We start from the raw sequence: 18726 nt of genomic DNA, 5'->3' as shown, positions 1-18726 counted from the left end.
CAAGGATGACACTAACCTAGAAGGGCAGCTCTCCTTCTGAACATAATTCTTACATAAATCTACATAAATATGTGAATACCTTTGCGTATCCTCGGTTGTCCCTGGCTTCTACTGACCTTGTGTTGCTGAGATGATGTTTTATACATCATTCGGCTGCATTTACAATTCTGTTGGTTGTCAACTAGAAGCAGTCAACACCATGCTGACTTCAATCGGGCCACAAAGGAGTGGGGCTGTGTCTTGGAACAAGTTGAGCGCCTATGTGTTAGTCATTTGACTATCGAGTAAACTATTGAGCGATTGAGAAAAATTGATACGAAAAGTACAGTTACTCAGTAGTAATTCTGACCTTTTAATGGGCACAGGAAAAACCCAACAGCATGCTGGGCAACCATGCAACACTCTTGGGTCCTATTCTGGTTAATGGGAACTATTCATCATACTTGCACAGGATCAATAGTTGATCAGCACCCCCGCCATTCAGCTCCCTTACCACCCTAAGAATGGTACCGGAAGCAATTGGGTGCATACTCTGGCTAGTGGCACCACTGGGGTACTGCAGCCTGAGCTCTTATACACTATAATAGAAACTGCCCAACTGCTTCCAGTTCCGTTTAAAGAGTAGTCAGTGTAGGTGCCAAACGGGGCTGCCAGGTTGACAACTTGCCAGTCAACTATATATATTTTTTTTTCTTTAATCTAAGTGGCCACAGGTTTTATGCCCATGACCTGCTGGTAAAACCTGCAAATTGCAGGGGTCAGTTCACATGGCACAGTCAATTTATGATTTTTGCATCTTTTTTTTTTTTTTTGTGAATGCACAAGCAATGATAGCAATACTATAGCACCATGCAAATACACTGTAAACTGTATACATGCTGCTTTCCCGGCAGACTGCAATAGATATGGCTCTGTTGTGAACACATACAAATCTGGCTCACTGGGGCCATGGTTTCATATCCTACTTACATCTACATGGAGACTCTATAAATATACTGATAGGTTAATAAGCTTCCTATGAAATCGGCGCTAGTTTAAATAAGAGTATCTGAAATTACGAAATTACATTGTGAGGCCCAATGAGAACAGGGACTGATGTGTAGGATATCTGTATAGTGCTGTGTAATATGCTAGTGCTATATCAGCAATGGAATAATAATTATATACATACGGTTATGTATGATAACTAGCAGAAAAGAGGTAGATAACATAAAAAAATTCCAAAACGAAGCAGCTCATGCACAATTATGTATTTCCATCAGGTTCTCGGGATGGGTGGATATTTTTCTGCTTGGTAAAAACAGAATACATTTTCCTTGCAAAACTACACATGGCCACAGGGGGAGCCCATGTCACAGTGGTTGGATTTATAATTTACACATACATCAACCAGGGGTCTTGTCCAGGGGACTTTTGCACACAAACCTTTATTACATATATTTAGTACAAAAAATCTTTGTATTACTAAAAAAAAAAAAAAAAAAAAAAAAAAAAGAAAGAAAATGGAGGAACAGGACAGGTCACTTTATAGTATTTACACAGGTGACCAAGTATATACTGTATCAGACTGCACCCTTTCCATTTGGATTTATAATGCATTTTTTATATTAAAAATGTGTGAAAATATATGATTTTTTATCATGGCAAGATAAGACTGATTTATTTTTTTTTGCATTGTGAACATATACAGAAGTCTCTTCCCTTGAGGCTGAAATGCCTTTTAGGCTATGTGCACACTACCGATGGCAACAATGGCCGTACTTTCTGCGGAGTGGAACACTGCCTCTGCTTCAATGGGATCCCGGTGGAAGCGTATACACATTGTATACACTCTGGCCGGGATCCCGTGCGGCGCCGCAAATAACTGACATGTCAGTTTTCTGCGACCGCAATTGAATGAATTGCAGCTGTAGAAAACTCTGTCAGTTCACACAGTGAAGCGAGGGGCTCTGGTCGCTCGCTTCACTGTGTGCTATGGGAAGCTCTGATGCGGGCGTACGCTGATGCGCCCGCATCAGAGCTCTGCGGCTGGAAAGATCATCCGGCCGGTACTTAAGTACCGGCTGGGATGATCCAGGCAGAGACCCGGTCTCTTTCGTAGTGTCTCTTCCATAGTGTGAACATAGCCTTAAAGGGGTTACCCAGCACTACAAAAACATGGGCACTTTTCCCCCTACTGTTGTCTCCAGTTCAGATGTGGTTTGCAATTAAGCTAAATTTACTTCAATGGAACTGAGTTTCAAAACCCCACCCAAACTGGAGACAACAGTAGGGGGAAAGTGTCCATGTTTTTGTAGCGCTGGATAACCCCTTTAAAGTGGTACTCTGGAGAATTTCCTTTTTTTTTAATCAAGAGAGCACTGTGTCATGCTGGAAAGAATCCACCACTTCCTGCAGGACATACAGCAGCTGATAAGTATTAGAAGACTAGAGTTTTTTTTAAGAAGTAATGTGCAAATCTGTATAACTTTCTGACACCAGTTAATTTAAAAACATATCTATCTATCTATCTATCCTTAGTAAGTTCAAAGGCACTCCAAAAGATGAGATGCAAAATAGGTGTTTATTCCAGTGTCCAAAAAAGTATAACAGCACAGCAATCAAAGATAGATCTGTCCGTCTGTCTGTCTGTCTTATCTATCTATCTATCTATCTATCTATCTCCTATCTATCTCCTATCTATCTCCTATCTATCTCCTATCTATCTCCTATCTATCTATCTATCTATCTATCAGGAAATCCCACGGCACTCTGAAGATTAAGGTAAATAAACATAAATTTATTGTGGTAACATATTACAGCATTCCATGTGCACAACGTTTCGACAGCTTCTCGCCGTCATTCTCAAGCGTTTCTCAATTTACGTTTATTCACCTGAATCTTCAGAAAGCCGTGGGATTTCCTGATATATACTACATCGAGGTTTGGTCAAGTCTGGCCTGCTGGCACCTACTTCGCTGTGTGCTGCTTCCTCTCTTTGTACTATCTATCTATCTATCTATCTATCTATCTATCATGTCTGCTCTACTGGCATGTCTATTTAAAGGGTTATTCTGGAAAACAATTGTGCATCCTATGGGGGAGAATTATCAAACATTCAGGGAAATTTACCAAACATGGTGTAAAGTGAAACTGGCTCATTTGCCCCTAGCAACCAATCAGATTCCATCTTTCATTTTCCAAAGAGTCTGTGAGGAATGAAAGGTGGAATCTGATTGGTTGCTAGGGGCAACTGAGCCAGTTTCACTTTACACCATGTTTGATAAATCTCCCCCAATATGTCTTTCATATTCTCTATCTAGGAGAACGGTTTACAGCTGTGAAGGAAGGGCCGCGGTATATCTGAATGGACATGCTTGCACTCTGGTATTGAGGTCGGAGTTGTAGTCTTACCGATGACCTAGATTCCTCCATTCCTTCCATGCATCCTTCAGTCTAATGCTTGCTCAGCACAAAACAAGGGAATAACACAGTTACTAGTAGCAAAGGATACAGTAGGGGACAAAGGAGCAGGTTATTATCTTACGGTACTGGTGAAGAACACACACCTGTCCTTACTTAAAGGGATTACAAAAAAAAAAAAAACCATGGCTACTTTTTCTAAAAACAATGCCACACCTGGCCAAGGTGAGGTACTGCAGTTCAGCTACAATGGAAATGAGCGGCAGTACATGGCCTTATTTTTGGAAGGCAGCAGCCATGTTTTTTTTAACCCTTTAACTAGCAACTCTGTGTTCTATGCTGCCTTACTCATGCAAACTTTTAATACTCTTTGTGCACCCCTAGCTGAAATAGTGGAAGGCTACTCCAAGCTCATCCATGATGATATTCTCAGATTGGCTAAGCATGCCGCCGCTTTCATGCCTGGTGCATCTGCATAACGGATTATGGATGCACCCCAGACTGCCCATGGTGCCCATTCTGTGTATGGAGGCAGTACTGATCTCTTAGGAGTCCCATTGATGAAAGTGAAGTCATACCATGGATAAAGCCAACAAATGTGTACACCATGTAAGCTTATGGAGTGGGAAAGGCGTACATGCACAACAGAGACACAAAAAAGCATGAAGCACAGGCAACAAAAAGGAGAGGGGCGCTAGAGAGGCCTCTAGGACTTACCTTCACTGTGCTGGCTTCCTGCACTGCCACTGCCATAGCTGAATCCTGGCTCTTGATATGTTGAGGGGAAGCATGGCGCTGCTAGAGGATACTGGTAGGGATATCCCTGACCTATAGGCCAGGGAGCAGCTGACTGCGGGAGGGGAGCCAGGGTGTCCTGATCAGATGCCCCACTGGACCCATCATTTAGATTCAGTGCTGCCACATCTGATGAGCAAATACAAATGACTATGAGTTATTTCTGGAAGAATACATGAGCTTACATGATAAGTGCCTGCTCTCATCCAGCCACAATGGCCACAACAAAGATGGCTGTCAGGTAATTCACAGCGGATATGTTGAAATCACAATTTCCAGGTGAATGATTAGACGCCATTCCCATTGAGTCTGAGAGCAGCTATACTGGAGCTATTGTGGCTGACCATGTCTATAAGGATAGAGATGGAAACTTCACTGGTTCACAATTATGACCTGGATGTAGGGGATAAAGTTAACATCACAAAGGACTCCATGGCAGAGCGAACACAACGCTGCTTTACATAGATCATGGGTTCTTAACCTTCAAGAGCCAGGAAATAGGTTTTCAGATATTAAGTCAGTATATTATACTTCATCCTTACAGCACTGGGATCCTGGGTGTAACGTTTCCCTGTCATTTGAATTAACTCTTCACATGTCAAAAGTTTTGACTGGTCGATGTCTCGGTTTTCAGGCCACCAGTGGCTGTTAGTTAGAATCGGGAGAAGCGTGTGGTTAGGTGCTTCTCTCCCCAGGTTGGTGCAAATTCTGTCTTGCTACAGGAAACAAGGTCTTTAAACTTCCTATAGATCTCATCTCCTGCAACAAGACAGAGATTGCAGCAGGCTGGAGAGAGAAGTGCTCAGAGATGGTTTTCCCAGCCCTTACCATTGTAAGGGCCCAACGGATCAAAACTTTTTTGATTGGTTGGTTAATTTAAAGTGTTTGACCTATGAACTTACAGGGACACATGTCTCCCATCAGAATGAAGAGGCAGTGCACACGCTGGACAACCGCACAGTGCGTTCTGACCAGAAACGCACTGATCTTAAAGTGTCACTGTTATTAAAAAAAAAAACAACTTTTGACATGTCAAAAGTTCTGATCGGTCCGGGTCCGAGTGTACAGGCCTGTACCGATTGTGAAAACAAGCAGGGAGAGGATGTGCTGCAGTGTGCTCCGCTTCCCTCTCTATGTCAATAAAAAAAATCGGTCTCCTTAGACTTACAATAGAAGCCTGATTCATCAGGTGACGCAGAGCTGGGATGTCCCATCACTGCTGGCCTGTACATTTGGTAACAGCTGAATGAGCCATTCGTCTGGGGCGTTTGACACTGGACCCCAACCTGCCTGATATTGATTTCCTAAGCATAGCCCATTATTATCCCAGTCGCAGAATAACCCTTGTATTCCAACCAGGGTACTGTGCTGTGATATATGTTGGTGCTATAGAAATAAATATTACTATATAGTGATGCTGCAAATGGCAGCTTCTATCCCCCCAGTCTCTCACTTACAAGGGCTGCAGGGACATCTGATGCCCAGTAACAAGAAAAGGTCCTACAGCCCATTGTCACTATGATGCAGGTTAAGAACCCTATGTCACATGGTGCAGTGATGTTTGATCAAAGGTGATAACTTGGAACCAGCCTATCTCTTTACACAGACAAGTGACAATAACCAGCAACACAAAGAGACGGGGGAATAGGCACATGAACAGGCATGTACAATGATCATCCTTCTCTAGTGTCCCATTGCTGTGCACACAAGAATCAAAGATGCATGTGCAGTACCATGTATGAAAGGATGAACCTGACCCTACTACTGGATGAGGTCCATAATGTTAGCACTCATGACCTACCATGTATATGTAATTTACTGGGCCGACTGATTCTGTAATAGAAGATTCTAGTCTGTCTTAGTCCTCATGGGTTTTACACTGGCATATGGAGGCTGTAAGGCACTGTATACCGCCATATGGTAAACCTGTGCAGCACTATACAAGGATATTATTTTTCCCTATGCAACAGAGCGTGTAGTAACTTTTTTACCCCCTCCTTATGCCTCCATCTGAAGGGACAAAAGTGAAGCCTAGTGCACCACTACAGAACCCAGTACAACCCAATACATCTAATTTTTCATACTTGACTGTAGATGCTTTAAAGGGGTATTCCACTCAAACATTACTTTTTATATGTTGCTGCCCATGGTGAGACTAACAATTCCTTCCATACTTTATTATCTATTCCGTCTCCTTCCCCCAGTTCTGAGCTGCTGCTTTCTGCTGAAGACACAAAGATCTGTGAGTGAGCTTTTCTCCCTATCTCCCCCTCCCCCCCTCCCTTCTGAGACAGCTGATGTTAACAAGTCCCTGACTGTATCTGCAACTTTGTAGCTTCTTTGTAATTCTGGGAGAGACAATAAGGGCCCTATTCCACAGGACGATTATCATTCAGATTATCGTTAAATCGTTTGAATCTAAACGATAATCGTTCGGTTGAAATGCTTTGATCGTTGATCATGTAGATCGCTTTATAAGACCTGGACCTATTTTTATCGTTGGTCGTTCGCAAATCGTTTGCATTGAATAAGACGTCGTTCGGTCGTTCGCAGTAGATACGAACGCAATAGCAAAGATATAGCAAAGAAAAAACAATCGTAAATACGATCATAAGTAACGATTATCGTTCCATGGAAATGAGTGAACATTTTCAGGTCTTTCGCAATAGCGGTCGTTTGAGATCGTTAATTGTTAACGATTATGCGAACGATAATCGTCCGGTGGAATAGGGCCCTAAGGTCAAGTTGCTGATGAACTCACTGTGATTATCTCTTCTGGCATTACAAAGTTGCTACAAAGTTTCAGATAGGGACTTGTTTACATCAGCCATCTAGGAAGGGGGGGTTGGAGAGAAAAGCTCACACACATTGTTTTGTGTCTTTAGCAGAAAGCAGCAGCTCGGAACTGGGGGAAGGAGACTGAAAAGATAATAACAAGTATAGAATAAATTGTTAGTCTCACCATGGGCAGCAACATATGAAAAATTATGTTTGAGTGGAATACCCCTTTACACATAAAAACCTCACCTACTCCGATCCCCTGCAGCCACCACTGCACCATCTCCCATTCACCGCTCATCACTACTGCTTCCTGTGAAGCATCAACCCCAGAGGAACTGTCTGCTCAACCAATCACTGGCTGCAATGGTGTCCTGCCTCAGTCACTGATAGGCTAAGCAGGCAGCTTCTGTCAGGTCCACATGCTGCAGGAACCATAAAGTGACCATCAGTGACAAGCAGGGTCTGAGAAAGAGTGAAATGGCAGCTGTAGAGGATCAGGGGAGGCGAGTATGCCTTCTTTTTTTAATTTAAACCACCCATAGCCGAAAACGAAGTAAAGTAAAGTAAAGTAGAAGTGTTGGCCATTTCTAGTTTCTTGTTCCTTGGTATGACCTGGACATCCTCTCTCCTTACATATTACCAACCCAAACAGTTGAGAGTATAGGTCTCATTGTAGAGGACCCACCATGAATAATTATTTATTCATTTACCATGATTCCAATGAAAATTATACTCTTTATATTCTAGATATTGTGATGTAAACGTAAATCTCCTTGCAGCACATGGTAATACACAATACATCTATTGAGCAATGGGACATTATTCTTCTGTACAGTTAATACCATGAGAGTCTCCTCACTCATTGGCAGTCATAGTATCTATTACAGTGACCTGCAATCTGTGGACCTCTAGCAGCTGCACTACAACTCTGACTCCGGGCATGTATCAGGAATGATGGGTGTGGTAGTTTTACAACAGCTAGAGCACCAAATGCTGGGGTCCACTGATCTGCCATCACTCCTCTATGAACAAACTTTATATTGCCCCCCCCCACCTACTACTATATAAAATATTATTTAGAGGGTGGATATGGTACTCACTACCACACAGGTCTCCAAATACATAGTAACACTGTTCAGAGAAGGTGATCTTGTTCACTGTGTGTCTGAGGTAGCCATGCTTCAACATACTGCTGGCGTATTTCCTAGCTTCTCGTCGCTCTTTGAAGCCTTCTACGTGAGTATACAACCAGTCTACAACATCAGCACCTGTAGGGACAACCAGAACAATGGGACATTACAATATTATTATAGCAACAAATTATTTAATCCATTGAAAGTCAAACCGATGCATTTCAGATGTTTCATAAAGGATGTAGTTTCGTTTTAAAGGGGTTATCCAGCGCTACAAAAACATGGCCACTTTCCCCCCCTCTCTTGTCTCCAGATTGGGCGGGGTTTTGGACTCAGTTCCATTGAAGTAAATGGAGCTTAGTTGCAAACCACACCGGAACTTGAGACAAGAGAGGGGGAAAAGTGCTGGATAACCCCTTTAAGGACAGGCTAGAATGGATTCTTCAGCACTGTAATAAATTTTAACAATAAATCTTTTTGCTCTGATCTTTACATAGGGCGAATGGTTTATGCCAAATGGTGCTGCTGGTTATAGTCTACTTATGAGACTCAATGTAGTTTAGTGCCTTTGTTAAAGGGGTATTCCAGTGATATTTTATTTCTATCTGGCATCAGAAAGTTATACAGATTTGTACTTATCAGCTGCTGTATGTCCTGCAGGAAGTGGTGTATTCTTTCCAGTCTGACACAGTGCTCTCTGCTGCCACCTCTGTCCATGTCAGGAACCGTCCAAAGCAGGAGAGGTTTTCTTTGGGGATTTGCTGCTGCTCAAGACAGTTCCTGACATGGACAGAGGTGGCAGCATAGACTGAAAAGAATACACCACTTTCTGCAGGACATACAGCAGCTGATGAGTACTGGAAGACTTCATATTTTTAAAAAGAAGTAAATTACAAATCTATATATCTTTTTAAAACCAGTTTATTTTTGTTTGCCATTCAACTTTAAGGAAATGAGGTACTAACTGGAATGGATACAACTAGTACGTAGAGTCCTGAGGATATGTGGGTTCATTATAGGTCCATTTAGTTTATTTTCACAATGAATGGTCAAAACAGAAGACAATAACTACTCTGACCATAGAAAAGAACAAAACACATAAATCTAAATGAGATGAAGAGGATTGTATTTTTGCCATTACTTTATAATTCAGGGATACAAAAGACCTCCGGCCGTGACAAATAATCATCCATGTACAGCTGTCCGCCTCAAAGGAAGCAAGAGCAAAGTGATCCGGGTGTGTAACCGATACACGGCAACCTTTAGCCTCTATTCAGTCACAACAATCCTTATGGAGCTGGAGTTTAATTACCACTGGTCACACTCATTTAACTCTGCTTCATTGTGACGTCAAATACAAGAGGATTAGCCGCAATGTATGTGCAAATACTAATTTATTCCTATTAAGGGAGTTGTCCTGTCCCAGGTGAACTTTTTGATATTTGGTGTTGGCCCCTAGGACACCTCACGGGAGATTAATCCAACATGGTGTAAAGTGAAACTGGCTCAGTTGCCCCTAGCTGCATGGATATCGCATGGATATCGCTAACGATGTCCGTGCAATCCTTGCTAAATGAGGCCGTGTAAAAGGCTTAGTAACAGAGCACTCTAGCAGATCGGCGCTCGTTTACAATATTCATTGGGCCTTCATTGGCCCATGTATTAGTACCCTAATGGTCCTTTTACATGGAGCGACAATTTGCCCAATCGATCGTTTAACGATTTTGAGGCAACGATTTTGAGGCAACGATTTTGTCTTTATAACGATCAGCATTTAGACTGCCTCAACTCTGCTATGTCACTACTTCAACTCTGCTATGTCACTGCCTCAACTCTGCTATATCACTGCCTCAACTGCTATATCACTGCCTCAACCTTGGACATAGATTGGCTTTTTAAAAAACTTGTAACTATGGAATGGAAGCAGCTAGAAAGACAGGAGATGGCTCAAAATACTCAGGGGGACTTGGTGAGTAAGACCAGCTAGGTTTGGGAGCATTTTATTTTTTAGCTTTTGGGGGGGATACCCATTTAAGCCCATCTCATACATAGGGTGAATCTGTGAAAGACTGTTTACACGTAGCTATCTGCAAATTTTAAATGAACGACAACAATGATTTGAGAACATGTTGAAAGACCAAGATGAACGATTTCTCGCTCATCGCTTGATCGTTTGCTGTGTTTACACGAGCCGATTATCGCTCAAATGCGATCGTTATTGAGAAAATTCAAACAATAATCTCTCTGTGTAAAAGGACCATAAGGGAGAGTTGGACACTTCCAATGAAAATAGAGGGATGGACATCTGAGTGGCTCTCCTTACTAATTTAGAGACATGGGTAGAGTGCCCAAATAAGACATACTTAGATGGTTTGTCCAGATGAGGCAACCCTCTTTAACCAGTATTCAGACATTTCATTATAAAATCCAGCTCCAACAACCAGTTTGCAGGTTGCTAATGGACACAACGTTGATCCCATAGGTTACAGTGATTATCTAAATTGTGACTAGTGGAACCCACAGGGTCCAGGTTTCGCACCCCTAATCTAAATGCTATACTGCAGCCACGTTACAGCAGTCGGACATTGTTCAGTAGCAATAAGACTCTAATGCATAGAATACAGGTCCGTTTGGCCCCAATCTAACCACTATGCAGGTTGTTTCAAATAGTCATCCAGCATTAGAAAAAACACAGCACCACTCCTGTCCTCAGGTTGTGTGTGGTATTACAATTCAGCTCTATTCACTTTAATGGAACTGAGCTACAAAACCCCACACCCAGAAGACAGGAGAGGTGCTGTTTCTGGAAGAAAGTGGTCATGTTTTTCTAAGCCTAGATAACCCCTTTAAGGAGATATATTATGAGTTAGATATCTGTTTCGACCTACCAATGACAGCATTGGAAATTGTAATTTTTAGCCACATACGGTCTCGGATTTCCAGCCCTGAATCTGGCAGTTGCATTACTTTCACTATAGTCGCCATGTCGCTCTTTACCGATAGTGGAGACTCTTCCAGTTCTGGATTGAAAGTAGTAACAAGTGTTAATTTCTGACATCTTGTACACGTTGTCATTACTATAGTCCAAAGAAAAATGTACTCAGATCTGAGACCACCAAACCCAAGATACAAACAGCTTTATATGGATTTACAATAATACATAACAATATACATAGTAGACTTATAATATTAACATTATCAGGGGCAATAACCATCTCTGACAAAACTGCTGGTCATACATGATAATCCACCAAAAATATACACAGAACTAATTGTAATAATAATAATAATATACAGAGAAGTATAGTACATGTTTATTCAATTCACCATAATAAAAAAAAAACCTTTAAAGGGGTACTCCAGCACAAAACAAAAAGTTCAAATCAGCTGGTGCCAGTTATATAGATTTGTAAATTACTTCTATAAAAAAAACTCCAGTCTTCCAGTACTTATCAGCTGTCTCATGTCTTGCAGGAAGTGGTGTAATCTTTCCTGTTTGACACAGTGCCCTCTGCTGCCACCACTGTCCATGTCAGGAACTGACCAGAGCAGGAGAGGTTTTCTATAGTGATTTGCTGTTGTTCTGAACAGTTCCTGTCATGAGGTGGCAGCAGAGAGCACTGTGTCAGACTGGAAAGAATACACCCCTTCCTGCAGGACATACAGCAGCTCATAAGTACTGGAAGATTTTTAAATAAATTACAAATCTAATTTAATTTAATTTAAGTAAAATACAAATCTATATAACTTTCTGATACCAGAAAATAATTTTTTTTAGCCAGAGTACCTTTTTGAATGTTTTTAGACTTGTATTATCTGGATATTACATTTGTTTCTGTGAATTTTTCATACTCCTAGAGCATTCCACAGTACTAGCGTATTACCCCCCAGCACTGGATATTATCCCATATAGGTCGTATCTGTTAGAAAGACAGTGTATTCCTACATACATATAAAGATGAATCTGCATTTTAGGTTTAGTGGTCCATGAAAAAAGACTGGTTTATCATGCTGACATGATCTGTGAAACCAAAGACTCTGCAGACAGTGTAAGGGCCTGACCTCTGACCTCCAGCAGAAGGAAGTAATGAGTGCAGACATGTCACGTACATACATTACATTAATAGCTAAGTCAAGTGCAAGGATTTAGGGGCTTGAGGCTGGGGTCACACTAGCCTAATATTTTTGGGGCTCTTAGCTTAGGTCATCACACTTGCAGTTGGGTAGCTGTAATACATACATAAAGATATATCTGTATTCAAGGGGGGTGACCTGGAGAATTTTTTTTTAATCAACTGGTGTCAGAAAGTTATACAGATTAGTAGATTACTTCTGTTTAAAAAAATCTCAAATCTTCTGTATGTCCTGCAGGAAGTGGTGTTTTCTTTCCAGTCTGACACAGTGCTCTCTGCTGCCACCTCTGTCCATGTCAGGAACTGTCCAGAGCAGTAGCAAATTCCCATATAAACATCTCCTGCTCTGGACAGTTCCTGACACGGACAGAGGTAGCAGCAAAGAGCACTGTGTCAGACTGGAAATAATACCCTACTTCCTTCAGGGCACACAGCAGCTGATAAGTACTGGAAGAGTTGAGATTTTTAAACAGAAGCAACTTACAAATCTGTATAACTATCGGAATCCAGTTGATTTGAAAGCAATTTTTCTCTCTCGGTGTACCTTTTAAAGCTAGTGTGAATCCAGCCTCTCATATGGAGAGAGCTCCACGTTCCTATGTTGCCATACACTTCAAGGGGTTATCTGCTTTTGACTATTCCTAGTTGTGAGAAGGGACCTTAGACAATAAACCAATCACTAAGTGTCCCCTTGTTAGACCCCCAGCGATCAGCTGTAATCTGGGGGAAAGCCTGCCAGTAAGTGTTCAGTTCCTCTGTAGTGCCACGACAGGGAAAATTAAGAATTACACAGTGACCATTTATATCAATGGTTTGTCTGTCCTCCAGAGCAAGAGAAGATCCTTATAGCTGCTTTTCATTCTGGCAAAGAAACAAAGATCCAGAACAGAGGACCCTCTGTCCCCTCACATTAACTCACAATTTCTAAATAGGGTATAGGAAAATGGTGAATGGTGAAATTTCTGAATTAGGGGACCACTTAAAGGGGAACTCTAACCTGCTGATAGCTCTCTATTGTGCACAGGGCGCTGAGGATGAAGATATGTAGTCATCCTTTGGAGCACTGCCCCTCCCCCAGAGTGCCAATCCGGCCTGCTCTCTATGACGGCCCACTCCACTGGTAATCATTAGAAGGGTCAGATTGGCGCTCTAAGGGTAGGGCAGTGCTCCAAGGGAATTGCCCAGAAGATAAAAGGTAAGGGGCGTATTACACGGGACGATTATCGTTCGAAAAATCGTTTGATCGTTCGGATTTAAATGATAATCATTTTGTGTAATAGCAGGCAATGTTTAAATGACCAACGAGAACAGTTTGATAGAATCTGGACCTATTTTCATCGTTGATCGTTTACAAATCGTTCGAACATCACTTGTAATAACATGTCGTTCTATTGTTCCCTGGTCTATCAGCCAGGAAAGGACGAGCGCAAGTAACGATCATTGTCCTGTGTTATAGGGTGAAGGATTTAAGATCGTTCATCTGCGCGTTCGTTTGAGATCGTTTATCGCCGAAAAATCACCCAGTGTAGTACCACCCTAAGAGGCATATCTTCATCCTCAGTACTCCATGCACAATCTGTAGGTTAGATCCGTCTAACCTGCTGATAATTCCCCTTTAAAAAATAAAATAATAACTACCAGCAAGAATTTTGTTTGAATAAAAAAAAAATTTCCATTGGATTTCAGAATTAAATATATTAACTTTTTTTTTTAATTTAAATCTGAAACCCCCTACTTTCTTATGCCGCAGATTTTCTGCCCCGGCCAGGTTTTTCTATGTTACTAACTTCACTTCTGACCACAGGTGTCATGATCTACACAGGTCACTGGCTTTTAGGTCCGTTACCCACAGAAATGTGACACCTGCATAGCTAACGTGACACCAAAAAGAAGCATTTATCTTTAAAGTGACAGAAATTATTAGCTAAGCCCCCGAGTGGACAATGGCCAGAACAGGTCATCCATGTGACGGGACATAAGAAAACAGATCATGGTTACAAATGTCCCCTTAAAATAAGAAAGATGATACCACGTCACCTCCCTCTGTAACATCAAAACCATGACTGTAGACCTGAACAATGGGAACGACATCTTCACCTGCTGAGGGAAACGGCAAATCCAGGGAATCTGTCATCTGACACCCACAAAGCAGTTATACGAGACAATAAAAAGAGCATCTATGCCTCAGTGCTCCGAGAACCGCTGTCAGGTCAATATAAATCACTGGATGCTCTTGATGTAAACTGGACCCACTTTGGTTACACTGTAGTGCTATACTCCTACTAGCTCTCAGTTGTTTTCTAGGGTCCCACTAAAGGGCCAGGCTCCCAAAACCCCATCCTCGTATTCTGCGCTTTGCAGGTACTGACTATAGTACTGATCTCATTGCTGTTCACTCACTTTAGTTGCTAAAGTGGTAGATCTGTACTTTTAAAAGAATAACACGCCTAAAAATCAAGTATTTGGAAACAGGGAGGGTGAAGGTGGAGTCAGTCAGCAAGAAGATATCTAGAATAAATTCAATGTGAATATGAATGCAAGGCTTTACAATCCGATTTTAGGAAATGATATGAAACTGGCATGGGATATGTCTACTGACCCTGTCTATATGTCTATGGCAGCTTGTAATGGATGTGGCATAGCCTGATTTGTCTTTGTGGTCTCTAGACACATGTAGACCAGTTTAAGGGAGTATTTACATGTACGGAACGGACGCAGAGTTCCCAGCATCATCATTCATGAGTTCTGGAGATAATGATAATGTTGCCAGGAGCTCCAAAACTGTTTAAAACCTTGCGCTACTGTGCTGACACACAGTGTCAGTGCAGTGGCTCGAAGATTTAAACAGTTTTGGAGCTCCCAGCATTTGCAATCATTACCTTGGAACTCCAAAGTCTGTTCCATAGTACATTATCTGTATTTACAGACCATGCACGGAACATGTGAATGCCCCCTTAATGATAGTTAAAGGGGATTCCAGAGGTTTATAATTGATGGCCAATCTTCAGGATATGCCACTAATATCTCATTGGACCCACATCTGCTGTTTGCCAAAGCCAAGACACCTGGGGAGATTTATCAAACATGGTGTAAAGTGAAACTGGCTCAGTTGCCCCTAGCAACCAATCAGATTCCACCTTTCATTTTCCAAAGAGTCTGTGAGGAATGAAAGCTGGAATCTGATTGGTTGCTAGAGGCAACTGAGCCAGTTTCACTTTACACCATGTTTGATAAATCTCCCTCCATGGTGCCTATATAGACAGTGAACCGAGCCAGAAGCAGACTGTACCATACACTGTGTATTGGCTGTGCTGGGTTACTGTAGCTTAGCTACCGTCGTTAAATTGAATGTTTCTGTCTCTGTTCTTTGTTGGTCATCTACTGGGTGATGGACCCCCTCCAATCAGATATTGATGACCTATACTGGGAATAGGCCACCAATTAAAAAGTCCTGGAAAATGCCTTTGTGTCAAAGAAGTTGTCTGGGAAAAATTAAGAGATTGGGGTGGGGAGGGGTCCGACCTCCGTACCCTACGCCGATCTCTGTATCGATCTCTGTACCGATCTTTGTTATGCATACAACCTGCATACAACTTTTGTTATGCATACAACTTATGTGACCTGCATGTGACCCACAGCTCTATTTATTCCTACGGAGATGCCGGAGAGAGTTGAGTAAGCACTCTTCCGACTTACTCGGCTGTTTCCGGCACCTACACAGAAATGAATAGAGACGTGGGAGATGTGCCGTACCCGCTGCTCTATCCATAACAAAGAGGCCGGTGGCCGATACAGAGATCGGCAGGGTGTACAGAGGTCAGACCCCCAGGAGTCTCCTAATTTTTCATAGGATAGGGGAAAAGTACATTTTTCTTTAGGTTTGGAATAGTCCATTGAACTACAAAACGCGTCACGGCCGCAAATGTTGGGTCTTGTAGTTCATATTCAGAAAACAGCTGAACACTTCTGCTCTACACCATTCCATCAACCTCCAATCTACTTAAAGCTACAATATATGTTAGCTGATCTAAGTGGCAAGCAGAAGGCAGGGTAACAGGCACAACCTACTGCTTTCCTGGATTGCAGGATCGTGGGTTTGGGTTACACTGCTGCCCCAGAGCAGGATGAGTCCTGCGCACATTGCGGGGGCTGCAGTGTGACTTACTTTCCGACTCAGGTATAGAGCTTGTTAATGAGGAGCTGGTGCATGTGATGATACTCATGGAGGGGCTCATACCGTAACGGGGGTATGTTCCCGTCAGGGCTGAGGTATGAGTGATCCAGGCGGCCGGGTCGATCGGTCTCACGGGTTCCGCTGCAAATAGGACATGGGGAACAAAAGAAGAGAAAGTTACTGCAATGATAGGAAAAGAGGACAGAATCAGCTCAGTTATATACAAGTAACAATGTAAGATGTGCATTTCTGCATTTGTCTATATATCTACCCAGTATTTTACTTCTTTTAAAGTGTCACTGTCATTTAAATCTTTTTTGCAGAAATCAATAGTACAGGTCATTTTAAGAAACTTTGTAATTGGGTTTATTAGCAGAAAAACGCATTTTTATCATGAAAAAGCAGTTTGAAGCTCTCCCCCCTGTCTTTATGATTGTCTATGTAGAGGTGAGGGGTTGAGGTAGATGAGGCACCAAAACCAGACAACAAAGAGTTAATTTACAGCTACATCACCAGGCTATCTCCTCTGAAGTCAGCACTGACCTCTCTGACCTCTGAATACCAGCTTTCACACAGCTCTCACTGTGTAATCCTTTGTTCTCTGCTCTCTTCTGGTGACTAATCTCCCCCCTCCCCTCTCCATAGGTTACACAGGGCTCGACTGATGTAAAAGAGTCGAGATTTCCTGACAATGAGCAGTGAATGAGAGAGAGGAGGGGGGGGGGGCCCTGGGTAAAGTCTTTTTGAATGCAGATAATGGCGTATTTGCCTTATAAACCCAATTGAAGAGCTTCTTAAAATCACCTGGACTATTAATTTCAGCAAGAAAAAAAACACGCCAGAGACACTTTAAGTATATAGAGTGAATTCCAGTTATTGAAGATCAATTAAAATCCCCATCACAATTCTCTAAATTGATGTACAATCTCAAGGACCTCTTAGTTTTCCTATTATAGAACTCTCTATTGATTGTGAGTTGTAGCCTTCTGGTCTGTCCGAAAATCTACACATAAAGTTAAATATTGCTGGGCAGCTCAATGATTGTTATCTTTCATGAGTAATAACTATACGGCGAAGTATAGATTTCCAAAAAATAATTAAAAAAAGGCTCAAAACTGTTCTACCCATTTGTGCCTAAAACTCCTATGCTGACCAATGGAAAAAAAAATCACGTAAATCCCTTCCACCTGACCCCAACTTCTGGGCTTAGAAGACAATGCCAAAATGTATCTTAACATAATATTATCAAAATATTCATGAAAATATATTTACTATAGAGAAAACGAGCAGGTAAGTGAAGGATTTAATACAGATAATGATATTTCGGTAGGTTAGTAAAAAGTAGAGATGGAAAAGATTATGACAGCAGGATAAGACTATGGCCATGTTCACATGCTGTAAGAGACCAGCTGTTCCGTGACCCGGCCGAGTCACGGAACGGACGGTCTCCGAAAAGATCATCCCAGCCGGTACTGCAGTACTGGCCGGATGATCTTTCGTGTCGCAGAGTTATGATGTGGGCGCCTCCGTGTATGCCCGCATCAGAACTCCCCAAAGCACACAATAGAGCGTTCAGCCGGAGCCGCTCGCTCTATTGTAAGCACTGACAGGGTTTTCTGTGGCCGCTATTCACTGAATAGCGGCCTCAGAAAACTGACATGTCAGTTGTTTGCGGCGCCGCTAGGGATCCCGGAAGGAGTGTATACCATGTGTATACACTCCGGCTGGGATCCCATAGACCACAAGGCAAAGTATCATTGCAACAACGACCATACTTTTACGAAAAGATACATTGTGTGAACATAGCCTACACAATGTTTTTTATTTTGTAGTCTGTTACTATGGCAACACATTGATCTGCATATAAGTTTTTATTGCAGAGCTTAGAGCTTAGAGCTACCCAAGTAGTACTCTGCTTGCAAAGTTTTACATAGCCTATAAAGGAGGATAGAATCCTTTATAAGTAAGGCTCAAATATCCTAATACATACAACCTAACTGGGTTGATTTGATTGTTTTAAAGGGGAACTATCAGCAGCTGAGGATAAAAGTATGTCTCTTACCTTTATTTTCAGCGCCATTCTTGTGCAGTCTTTTGTTCCAATCGGTTAGGCCATTTGGAGCACTGCCTGGCCCCCAGAGCGCAGATCCAGCCCACTCCATTGATAATCAATAGTAGGGGCAGGCAGGAGGCAGATCGACACTCTGGGGGCGGCGCAGTGCTCCATAAGGAGCACCACATTAAACCTGCATGGGAACGCTGTCGGAGACTAAGAGACATACCTTCATCCTCAGCGCCCAGTGCACTA

The 18726-nt window shown here is 42.2% G+C and overlaps 1 protein-coding gene across 3 annotated transcripts in view; it reads right to left on the bottom strand.

Annotated features, from left to right (window-relative positions):
* Positions 1-18726, bottom strand: part of DVL1 (dishevelled segment polarity protein 1) — a 150112-nt gene that overhangs the window by 3851 nt on the left and 127535 nt on the right. For 2 of the 3 annotated variants that reach the window (XM_069949078.1, XM_069949080.1), the window contains 4 exons: positions 16410-16559; positions 11000-11131; positions 8079-8246; positions 4120-4326 (listed from right to left, as the gene is read on the bottom strand). In XM_069949078.1, the coding sequence (XP_069805179.1) occupies positions 4120-4326; positions 8079-8246; positions 11000-11131; positions 16410-16559 (657 nt within the window). The remainder of the gene's footprint in view (positions 1-4119; positions 4327-8078; positions 8247-10999; positions 11132-16409; positions 16560-18726) is intronic. The other variant, XM_069949079.1, reaches the window with a different exon arrangement.

This window comes from Dendropsophus ebraccatus, chromosome 12 (genome assembly GCF_027789765.1).
Source record: "Dendropsophus ebraccatus isolate aDenEbr1 chromosome 12, aDenEbr1.pat, whole genome shotgun sequence".
Classification (NCBI taxonomy): domain Eukaryota; kingdom Metazoa; phylum Chordata; class Amphibia; order Anura; family Hylidae; genus Dendropsophus; species Dendropsophus ebraccatus.
This window is presented reverse-complemented; position numbering and strand designations above follow the sequence as displayed.